At 46.7% G+C, this 12,019-nt stretch overlaps 1 protein-coding gene across 1 annotated transcript in view; it reads left to right on the top strand.

The window, feature by feature from the left end:
* Positions 1 to 12,019, top strand: part of NOX3 (NADPH oxidase 3) — a gene marked incomplete at both ends in the record, with an annotated part of 52,795 nt that overhangs the window by 20,622 nt on the left and 20,154 nt on the right. Inside the window, 3 exon segments of the mRNA XM_081093684.1 lie at positions 2,219 to 2,311; positions 4,083 to 4,336; positions 10,780 to 10,942. Coding sequence (XP_080949810.1) covers positions 2,219 to 2,311; positions 4,083 to 4,336; positions 10,780 to 10,942 — 510 coding nt within the window.

The following is a 12,019-nucleotide window of genomic DNA, read 5'->3' as shown; positions in this document are numbered from 1 at the left end:
CTTGGCCTCCCTCACCTTGTCTGCATTGGTCATTGCTATCAGGATAATCCTCTGAGATATCCTCTCCCTCACGCCCCAACTTCCAGCCGCTCCAGGACTAACTATCACAGCGGAACTAAATCGGGCTTTCTCCCCCTGAAGCAATTTGTTTACTAGAGTAGAGATAGAGCCGAGGATGAATAGCTTACATCCTCCTTCCTGAGGAGCCAGACGAAGAAAACTAATCCATTCCATCTTATCAACATGGAAAAATCAGAGACCGTGCCTGATTGGACACCCCCGAAACCAAGTCTGTGATGTCTAAAACTTTCCAGAATGTACATGGAAGATTATTCATAAACATCCATAGAGACCATGTGAATGTCTTTGCAGATCTCTAAATTTATCTAGAAAGAACTGTATTCTTGCTATTATTTCTGTATATATCCAGACCAATTCTCAAAGCATTTTTTGGTTCATTTGAGCATAAGCGACCGAAGGACTTGTTCCCTAGGTCCCTTTCCCATCTTTTCCTTTACTCTGCCCATCACCACGGCCTCGCTGACAGCGTAGGGGGACAAAGGGTCGTTCTCTCTGCTATTCTGAACACGTTGCTGAGTGCTATTGAGGCAGACAAGAATAGGTGGGTCAAATGGCTTTGTGTTGCCTGCATAAATCAAGCCTCTTTCAGGTAAATGAGAGGCTCGCAGGAAAAGCAGCGAAGGCTGATGTAGGTGAGAAGAGGGGCCATGCAAACACACCCAGAAATAAGTAAAAGAGAATTCACAACAACAAGAAAGATAACAGGAATAAAAATAATGCTGAAGTGCTTGTGACCTGTCAACAGTAAAGATGGAGCAGGACAGCAGGTAAGGGCCTAGGGAGTGGTGAAGACAGGGAGTCCATCGGTGACAGCTTCCTGGACATAGATAGTAAGAAGGTTGTGCTGGGTTTAGTGAACCAGGAAGGGAATTTAGGGAAATGGTAAAATGGGTGGAGTTACAGTCCTGGGTCTCTGTGATCTAGATCTGTCTCCCAGGCAACTCATACCCGTTCTGGTTCTTAATTCTACACCTGCAAAATTACACTAGACCTCCAAGAACCCTTAACATCCTGAAATGCAATGAATAAGTTTCTAATGTTTTATAAAACAAGTGTCAGTGCCTATGTCAGTGTTGGACAGGAAGAAGTGTGATGACATGGTCAATGCTGGAGGGGGCATTGGGGTCCTAGAAAGAGCACAGCCCAGGGGGCCAGGCACATTGGGGTTCACGTCTTACTGTGCATCTTATGGCCTCTGTGCCCCTGGACCATTTGATCTTGCTGAGCCTTCATTTCCACTTTACTTCTGTAAAATAGAGGCCGTACCATATTCCTAGGAGCTTGTTCGGTATAAGACCTAGGAGAAGCCTTCAAAATTTTAAAGTTCCTATTTGTTTCCTTTTAGGGAAAGAAAACACCTTATGTTGTCCCCAACCCCTGAGACAGGGATAGCCTGCTGGTCAAATGAGCACCAACCATGCAGTTTATACTCAGAAAAGGCCAACAGGGGATGGGCTTTAGTGAAAACAGGAATGCTCACTGTTACAGTGCTCACTGTTCCAGAGACCGTCACCATGGGAACTGTAACAGTGAGTTGAGGCTTTTGTTCTGGCTCTGTAAACATGGATTGAAAATACTAAGAAACTAACTTCCTGTTTTATTCCAGATCACATTGGCGGTGCGTGCATGTGTGGATGTATATGTGTGTGAGGGGTGGGGTACTTCTTCAGGCAGACCCCCAAGTTGTGATGCATTTTGGCCCCCTAAATTACTATTTGAAATGTTTTTATTTAATTTCCCATGTCCTATGTTGGCTCAGTAATGTAGCTTTATAAGCTTTTGACTTTGGCTGAGTTTGAGAGCATTTATGACCCTATCATATGGAACATAAACATCAATCTGCTTTCTTATTTCTTTGCAAATTCAATTATTTCTAATTACATAAAGGCATCATTGATCAAGTGAGCATAAAAACCAATACAGAAGAGTTTAATCTCTTAAATAAGCTTGTAGACTTCAAGGAATAATTGAATGTTCTAGTATTTAATACAAGGAGACATCTTTGTTGTTGACAACTGGCCCAAAGTTAAAGGAAACTGTCTAAACCCCATAATGTAACATATCGATTTGGTTCAAATTGAAGGTATTTGGATTCAATTTTCATTTCCTTTTCCTCTCTCTCTCTCTCTCTCTGCAGGCTTGGAAATGGGTTTTAGGCCCTGTGGTCCTGTATGCATGTGAAAGACTAATTAGGTTCTGGCGATTTCACCAAGAAGTTGTCATTACAAAGGTATGCATGTAGCTTTATGTCAGAATAAAAGCCTGCGTGTAGATGGAAATTTTTTATTAGCCCAAGTTTTTAATTTGCCATCTTTATTGCAGAACTGTCTGTAATTTAGAGGCTCATCTTCTGTGCTAATAATTGCTTGCCTCCTGCACATCCTTTTGTGTGACTAATTTAACCGAAGGCAGGGACCAGGGCTCCCGACTAGTGCACTGAATTCTGATAAAGGCTGTGGGGCAGCACACGAATTGGCTGTATTTCTCTCTATTTCAGTTTCTCTCCAGAGGGACTGAGCCTGCTTTATACTGGTCATGGCACCTTGAAGTATAATCACTTCCTTCACCACGTTGAGCCACAGATTCTGCAAACACACAAATGATACGCATGTGTGTTCAAGCCCATTCTCATTCCTACAATTACTGAACAGAAGATGGGGGAACAGTCGCTCTCAGGTTCAGAGAGGGGGGTGCTGAGGGCCTCAAAGTGGAGAGGAAGGACATAGGATGAGCTCTACCCTGGAGAATGAGTGGCACTTGCTCGGTGGTAGCATTTTCCAATCTTGCCAACCCTACCCATGGCTCACCAATGTCTACCTCGTGCAGGAGGAAGATATGAGCAGACAGACCAGGAATACATGGTCTAGGAGTCTGAAAAAGTACCAAATACTCTGCCCCCAGTTTTTTAAACGTCTAAGAGGAAAGTATCTGCTAACCAAGCCCATACCACTTTGCTAATACAGTATTACCAGAATACTATATCCCTTTAACTGTCTTCATGAGAGCAGAAGCCTAGAAATTGCTCCATATTTCTGTTTTAAGCTGTTGCTACATTGCTATTTTCAAGCTAAGCACCAAAGCCTACGAGGCTGTATCAAACGCTAGACAGTAAACGTCTAGAAATCTACTAAAGCTGTTACTGGGGAGACAGTTTCGCGGCAGAATCAGAACTGATATCAGTAGGGAGAAGTGAAACAGAACTAGTGATTAAAATGCGGCGAAATTCTCGTGTGTGTGGAAAAATATCGTCACAGAATCTGGACATGAGATTTTGTTCCCTTGTAACTCTTGCCGCAATAAAAGACCTGGGACCTGAAGAGATTTTTCAGAAAACCGATGGGAATCTAAAAAAGGGAAATCAGTTCCTTGCCTCTGATAAGCAGCAGGTTATAAATTTCTTAGAAACATGATAAGAGCTTTGCATGATGCTTCCTCTACTAAAACTCAGCGCAGGAAGGAGATAGATGACACGTGACTCAAACAAAAGGAACCCTTTCAGAGTGAGTTTGAAGAGGGTTTCCCACTCACAAGGAAGACAGACCAGGGATCATTCACAAAGGATTGAGAAGCGATTCAGATCCTTTAAAATAGAACCTACGTTTTTAAAACGTGGAGATAATTCTGTGACTACTTTCATGACTTGAAGCATAATGACGTGCAATACGTGATGTGCTCATGTATATTCTCTTGGGTCCGGTTAACTGTGCTCAGAAAGCGTGGCCATCTCAGACATAAAGTCACGTGCTGGACAGCACGTTGCACCTGGGTGCAGCTACCCAAGTTTCAGACATCACTGGGATGTGACTGAACTCCAATCTCACTGCACTTGCCAACCAAGACGTAAACATGATGACAGAGATGCTGGGAGGCTCATTACAAATGCTATAGGTAAACTATACTTCAGAAAAGCCGGTTTAAAAATGTAAAAACCCTTGGTGTGATGAAGGCTCTTCTTATGACTTGGTTTGAGTAGAAAGACCAACTCCCTTGTTCTACTCTAGGTGGTAAGCCATCCGTCTGGGGTCCTGGAACTTCACATGAAAAAGCGTCACTTCCACATGGCACCCGGGCAGTACGTCTTGATACAGTGCCCGTCCATATCCTGGCTGGAGTGGCACCCCTTCACCCTCACCTCCGCGCCCCAGGAGGACTTCTTCAGTGTGCACATCCGGGCAGCGGGAGACTGGACTGCAGCTCTGTGTCGGGCCTTTGGAGCTGAGGGCCAGGCCCCGAAGGAGCCCTGGAGCCTGCCAAGGTTGGCTCCCATTCCCTTTCTGTGTGTCAGGGGGAATATTTTTTAAATTAAGGTATTTTAGTGCATCAACATGCTACCAAATTTAGCAATATCTGTATTGCTAAATCTAATATCTAGATGGTAAGTTCGAGTCCATTTCTTAAATTTGAGAATCTATATGAAAACTACACTCATTAAGTTCTGGGGGAGTCAAGCGTATGGATTTCCAACTGCACAGCGGCTGGTGCCTCTAACCCTGCATTGATCAAGAGTCAACTGTAATTTAGAAGATTTCCGATAGAAGCAAGTATATTTCTTTAAAAAAGAGAAATGTTCAACAAAGGCAGGTGATGATTCAGGAAGAAGGAGAATTTTGCTTTCCCAGATCCAAACCATCACGTGGTGGATTATCCGCAGCCTGTGGTGAGTAAGACAGCCCTGTGAACTTTTTGCTGTTAGGCTGAGGTCTTTATATTTGTGAAGTTTGGGCTTCCTAAGAAGCATGCTTCATAGTCAGAACTGATCTGCCGGCTCCAGACACTGGAGAATAAGCTAACAATCCCAGATCGAGGCTCATAAAATGACACCATGATCTGACAGTCCAGTCTTTCCTCCAGGACCTCAGGAGGTCTAATGCAAGCAAATGATTTCATTTTGCTACAAGGAAGGACCACAAACTGGGTGGCTTAAAATAGAAATATCATTCTCTCACAGTTCTAGAGACTACAGTCCAAAATCTAGGTGTCTGCAGGGCCATCCTCCCTCTGAAACCTGGAGAGGAGAATCCTTCCTTGTGTCATGTCTTCCTAGCCTCTGGTGGGTTGACCAGCACTCCTTGTTTCCTTGGCTGCCCGCTGCAGCATTCCAGTCTCTGCCTCTGTTGTCACAGTGTTCTTCCCTCCTGTGACTGCATCTACGTGTTCCTATAACCTCTACTTATACACACACCAGTCATTGGAATAACGGCCCACCCGACTGTCTGGCCTCGTCTTCACCTGATTAATTGCAGCTACAGCAACCCTGTTTCCAAATAAGGTCACCTATCACCTGGGGTAGATGATGCAATCCAGAACATGACAGACTTCCCATGTAAATTACCACTCTGGCTCCTTCTAGAAAACAACGGCTTAATATTGATTCCCACTCTTACTGCAGGATTACCAGATAAGCACACAGAGCCTGTGTGTAGGGCCCCAGATAAACAGGGACACACACACACACACACACACAATGTTGAGAAAAACATTTTTTTAAAAATTGATATATCAAGAGATTCTCTCTCCTGCCATCCTCGGAGGGTGGTGAACACTGTAAAGACACCCCCAGAATGGAACTTCCTGGGGGCGGGATGTTGTCTGTTCTCTTCTGAATGGCCAGCACCTAGAACAGTTTCTGCCATATGGTGGGTGCAGAGTAAATATCTGATAAATGAATAAATGAGCTCCTGGACCCCCAATGGGTGCTTTAGCTCATTTAACTTAACAAGTATTTATAGGTGGCACAGCAGGCACTAGAATGAATTTGAAGCACAGAATCTAATCAGTGTATTGTCCCCTTCCCCCCTTCCCGTGGGGCACTGAGCTGTACCTGCACAGCACTGGACTTGGCTTGGTTTAACGAGTAGGAAGAGCCATAAGCTTTCCTTCCTAACATTAGCACTAAAGAGTAGTGCGATGCCACACCAGACCAGAGCTCCAAGTCAGATGGTAACACCTGACTCTTCCATGAAGACCTTTTGTTTTATCATGGAAAAGAAGCCATGTAATAGGATGCTAAGATTCAGAATGCAAAATAAATGCTTCATAGGGATAAAAGCAGGCACACACACACATACACACACCCCACCGGTCCCAGAGCAAGATCAGTACCTTCATCCTATTTGCTAGCCTGGTCTCTGCTCTGGGCATACAGATATTCAGTCTATTAACCAACCTTTCCCTTCACAGACGAGCTAGCATTTCAGCCAATCCCCCAACAATGGCTCCGAAGGTGTTTCTCAGAGGTCCATATGCTTTCTATCTGGGGAGGGCCTGACAATACCCTCCACACACACGTACCCCGAGGGCCCCAGGTTCCTGGGCTCCACCTCCTGCTCCCTGGGGGCATCAGCCCTTCTTGTTTCCCTCACACAACAAGCACACTCTCCCCACCTGGCCGCTGCCTCTCCTCCCACCTGGGATGCTCTTGCTCAGATCTGTGCTCCCTATTTCCCTCAAGCCTCTGCTCAAATGGCTCCTACTGAGCCCTTTCTTTCTTTCCCTCCTTGAGCCCAGCTGATGCTTGGTGTCACTTTGCTTGTGACCACCACCAGACACACTAAACATCTGCTTGTTTTTTGGGGGGGTGGTTGGTGTTTTTGTTTGTTTGTGGTTTTTATTAATCCTCCCCCAAGGATATTTTTCCATTGATTTTTAGAGAGAGTGGAAGAGAGAGGAAAGACAGAGAGAAATATCGATGTGAGAGAAACACATTGGCTGGTTGCCTCCTGCACAAGTCCTGACCAGGGTCCAGTCTGGGGAGGAGCCTGTAACCGAGGTACGTGACCTTGACCAGAATAGAACCCGGGATTCTTTTGTCTGCAGGCCGGCGTTCTATCCACTGAGCAAAACCAGCTAGGACGACATCTGCTTGTTTACATCTCCCTCCCCACACTAGAATGGACGTTCCATGAGTAAAGGCACCATATCTGTTTGGCTCACTTTGGTGCCCCCAGAGCTAGAAAAGGCCCTCACTCTTAGTTGCATCAATAAATATGTAGGGAATAAATAAAAACGTGTCATCATAAACAGTGCAGCTCCCTTTTATTTGTTCAATTCATTTGAACAAACATGTATGTGCCAGCACAAGTACTAGCAGTAAAACCAAAAAACCTAGAATTTGTTTATATCTTAACCCAGGAAGAATCAGCATTTTATTGGAGCTCCTTAAATGACTTTATCTCTCAAAGGTGTTTTGAATGAAATTAAACACGTTGGGGAGAGAACTGTAGGTTTTCACTGCTTTTGGATCCAGAAAGGATTTAAATCCAGCCCCAGGGAAACTGGCCAAGGAACCCAGAGCAGAAGCAAACCGAAGCAAAGAGCAGGGCCAAGAGCCTTTCTCTGAGCCCAGGAGAAAGGGGGAGCGCGTGAGCTCCTTTAGAAGACTTTCTCAGAGTTGATTCTGGAGTTTTCTGCAGTTTGACCTGCCTCCTGGAGCCAGGGCTCCAGCCTCAGACAGCCTGGGTTCAAAGCCAAACTGTATGTGTGGCCCTGAACTACCGCGCCTCAATCTCCCCGTCTTAAAATGAAGACGATAATAGCAGCACCTGAGGCTTTGTTTAGGATTAAATGTGACAGTCCCATAAAGACCTTAGCATGATGCATAAAAAAAAAAAGTTAGCTCCGAGTGGAAGGTGCAGGAGGGTGGGTGGGTGGGAGGTAATCAACCAAAGACCCTGAATGCATATATGCATAACCCATGGACACAGACAATAGGGTGGTGAAGGCCTGGGGCAGGGAGTGGGGGGTTGGCTGGAGGGGGTTAATGGGGAAATAAAGGGACATATGTAATACTTTCAACAATAAAGATTTTGTTTAAAGTTAGCTATTATTATTAGCAAAATAAGGAAGGTCACTTACCACAGAGATGACAGCAAAGGGGTGATTAGATAAGGAGAAGCATACGGATGAATAAACGTCTCGAGTTCAGAGAGACAAGACTAGCCCAGCCAGCGTGGCTCAGCGATTGAGCATCCACCTATGAACCAGGAGGTCAAGGTTCAATTCAGGGTCAGGGCACATGCCCAGATTGCAGGCTCAATCCCCAGTGTGGGCGTGCAGGAGGCAGCCAATCAATGATTCTCTCTCATCATTGATGTTAATCTCTCTCTTTCCCTCTCCCTGCCTCTCTGAAATCAATAAAAAGATACAGTTTTAAAAATAAATTGGGGGGAAAAAAAGAGGCGAGACTAGAGGTTGATGAGGTGAGTGGGGGGAGCTGCTAGCCATAAGCAACGGGGAACAGCCTATGTGGATGCTGGAAGGGCAAACTGCCTTTGAGGCTGCGTTGTTAGAAATTCTCTGAATCCCAATCAAAGAGGAAGCAGCTGAGCGAACTTGATAAACAGGAATTTGGGCAAAGGAAGCCATCTCTGGATCGTGAGAGGTCTTGAGAAATGAGGACATTTTGGTCCAAAAAGAATAATTAAAGTGTCATGATAGCTACCGTCAAGAATGTAAAGGCCTGAGGTGCAGGAAAGAGAAAAGACCTGATATGTGTGTGTCTCAAGAAGACAGGAGGAGCGCGTTGTCAGAAGATACTAGAGTGAGACGTGGAAAAAAACTCTCTCCTTAGAGCTGCCCCTGAATGGAGCCAGGTGCCCTGCAATTTACTCTCAGAAAATGTCAGCTGTCAGGGAGGTGGCAGGAGGGACGCCTATATTAGCAGGGAAGAGGGGCTGACTATTTCTTTTCCTGTCTCTTCTGACTTAGGTTCTCAATTCTAATTATGCAGAAATTTGTGTATTATCTATTTCTATGGATTATATGACACAATTCTTCTTTGGATTTAATTGTTATCTTTTCAAATCAGTGTCATATAAATCCCCAATATGACTAATTATAAAAGCAATTACCAATAGGACATGTTAATCCATGGATAGTTTCACCTTTTCTCTCTCAATTCCCCTTCTCTAATTATTTATGAAATAATCTGCAGTGGGCTGAGATACTAACCCTTTCCGGTTAGCGACCTTTTATTTTTATTCTTCCATTTCCATATATCCATATGTAATAAAGCCTTATTAATTAAGATTAACTTGGGGAGACTTCATTTGAATTATTAGGAGGTCTGGCAGGTGGAATATTTTTAAATAAACTCAATTGAACTTTCACGGCACATCCTAAGCCCAGTGGGCCAAACTGGGGTGCCTTCAACAGACACCCTTAGGGAGTGGTTATGAATAGCTTAGAACCCTTTTAATTAGCATATCTTTGTTCATATGTAAATGTGTGCTTTTGGAATAGTTGACTTTTTTTTTAATACATTCTGCTGACTGAAATCTTTTAAACATTCCCTTTACAATTTATTCAACAAACTGCTAGTGAACAACTGCATGCAGGTGTGAGGCACTGCGGTGCAGCAACAAGCAAAGGCTGACCCAAAACAATCATGCACGCACCCCCCCCAAAACAGGTGTAAAATTGCAACTGTGATGAGGGCTGCAGAGGAGGGTACATGTGCTGTGAATTATATAAAGGGGCTTCAACTAGTCTAAGGGGTCCATGAACCTTCCCCAGGGTAGTGATGATTGTGATGGGACTTAATGAAAGGGCAGCTATTAACCCAGGAAGGGGAGAACTTGGGGCAGGGTATTCCAAGTGATGACTTGGGTTATCATGTGCAAAGGGCCTGTGGCACAGTGGAGTACTGTTTGTTTTAGGAAATGACAGAACAGCCAGCGTGGAGAACTGGTTGTGAGAACTGGAGTGGAAGCCAGGGGCCAGTCCAGCCAGGACCATGTTAAAGACAATTATATTTATGCAGTGCATATGCTTTCTCCTTATCAAGACCAGTTTGCTAAGCAAGGACACACCTGTGCCACCCTGGCCTAATGGTTACAGAGGTTGAGTGTGCACAGGCTAAAACAACCTGTGTTAGAAATTGCACGTAACTGACAAATGATCTCAAAATGTCTTGTTGATTTCAAACAAATAGCTTCCATTACGCTGAAATTATATAAATAGATGGTACAAAGGTGTGAGACCGAATAAATAAAAACGGGGGAGAGAAATATATTAACGAAAGAACAGATAAACCATGGAAACCACCTGGAGGCCCTGCTTTGTTGCTCTGGTGGCAGCGAGGAGAATAGAAGGAAAGAAAGGCCCTGCCACCCGGCTTCATGATGCTTGGAGCCCAAACAAGCTTCTAAGACCTGGAAGAAGAGCCTGAGCTCCAACCGGGGAGTCTGGGCATTGCCCCTCCCTGAAGGGCACCTGGGCCGACTGTCTGGTCCCCCTACCCCCCACCCCCTCCCATGTGGCAGCCCCTATGCTCGCGCTGAGTCCCAGCTCCAGCAGGGCCTGCAGCACAAAGCCAGCTCCCCGCTCACACTGGCAAGCATGGCCCCTGGGGGCACAGGACCAGCTCCCCGCTCACACTGGCAAGCACGGCCCCTGGGGGCACAGGGCCAGCTCCCCGCTCACACTGGCAAGCACGGCCCCTGGGGGCACAGGGCCAGCTCCCCGCTCACACTGGCAAGCACGGCCCCTGGGGGCACAGCGCCAGCTCCCCGCTCACACTGGCAAGCACGGCCCCTGGGGGCACAGGGCCAGCTGCCCGCTCACACTGGCAAGCACGGCCCCTGGGGGCACAGGGCCACCTGCCCGCTCACACTGGCAAGCACGGCCCCTGGGAGCGCTGGGCGGGGAGGCCGGGCCCCTGAGCGCCGGGCTCTGACCCCGCGGGCGCTCTGCTTGCAGGCTGGCCGTGGACGGGCCCTTCGGGGCCGCGCTGACCGACGTGTTCCGCTACCCGGTGAGCGTGTGCGTGGCGGCGGGGATCGGGGTCACCCCCTTCGCCGCTGTCCTGAAGTCCCTGTGGTACAGATGCTGTGAGCCGCAACCCCCGCTGCCGCTGAGCAAGGTAGGGAAGCAAGCCCGTGCCCACCTTCCGCGGAGTCCAAGGCTCCACGCCCCGGTATCTATCATCTGCCGACTCTCGGGGAGGATTTTAATGAACTCGGAGGGATAAACTCGAGGATCCTTCGCTGTACTTATGTTCTTAAAAACCTCCATTTAGTATTGCATTGATGAGAAGGGTTTGTCTAATCTTGTTAAAGATGACAAGACATAAATTTTATTGCTTCATTGCCATTGCAGGCCATGTAATTGCTCATGTCAGTGAAATGCGGCCCGGCTGCAGATGGCTGTGTGACTGGGGCGCAGGGAGCGGCATTAACAGGCTGCCTTCTCTGGTCTCCTCAGCTTGATACTCCGGTTGCAGGGGTACCATTCAGTATCTTCCTCCCATGGAGTCCGGGTCTTAATAAGAAGCAAAAATGCTGTCATGGGGTGCATTGGCTTGCTTACTTGGAGTTGTCATCCATCCCCAAACCTCCCTTTGGCTGTTTCTTGTGTGTCCTCTGACTAGATGCTCATGATTGCCTTCCTCTCTCTGTGCTATCGGGAGACTCTGTCCCCTGTGTTAAGCCTCCCGGGACCAGCCGCAGACCCGAGAGCCCCGAAGAAAGGGATCCTTGCTAAGACAGAGTGGTGTCAGCTAGGAGGAGCCAGGAGGTCAGGCGAGCCTGGTTCTGGTCCTGGTCCTGATTCTGCTACCTCTTGTCTGGTTGACACTTGGGCTGCAGTGTCCTCATCTATCAAAGCCGGATGCTTGGTGAGATCAGCATGTCTCAGTGAGTGTCCTATGGAGCATTAGTCATATGCTGTGGTCCACTAAAGAACTTAAGAAATGCCTAGTATAGATGGCACCCTAGCAGTCACAGCATCCGCTAGCCTATTGAACACGCTCTGTAGAAAAGAACCTCATTCAGTTTGCTTCCCCCGCCCTCCCCAAGCGGATTCAGCCATGGGAGCTTTCTTCACCTGACATGAGTTAGGGACTATCACTCATTCCTAAGGCAACGCCAGGCCAGGACAGCGCTACAGCTGGGGCTTCCAATTAAGAAGTAAGAGCAAAATTAGCTATCATTTCAGGAAC

The sequence above is a fragment of the Myotis nattereri genome (assembly GCF_964212035.1).
Source record: "Myotis nattereri genome assembly, chromosome: 6".
In the NCBI taxonomy this organism is placed as follows: Eukaryota; Metazoa; Chordata; class Mammalia; order Chiroptera; family Vespertilionidae; genus Myotis; species Myotis nattereri.
This window is presented reverse-complemented; position numbering and strand designations above follow the sequence as displayed.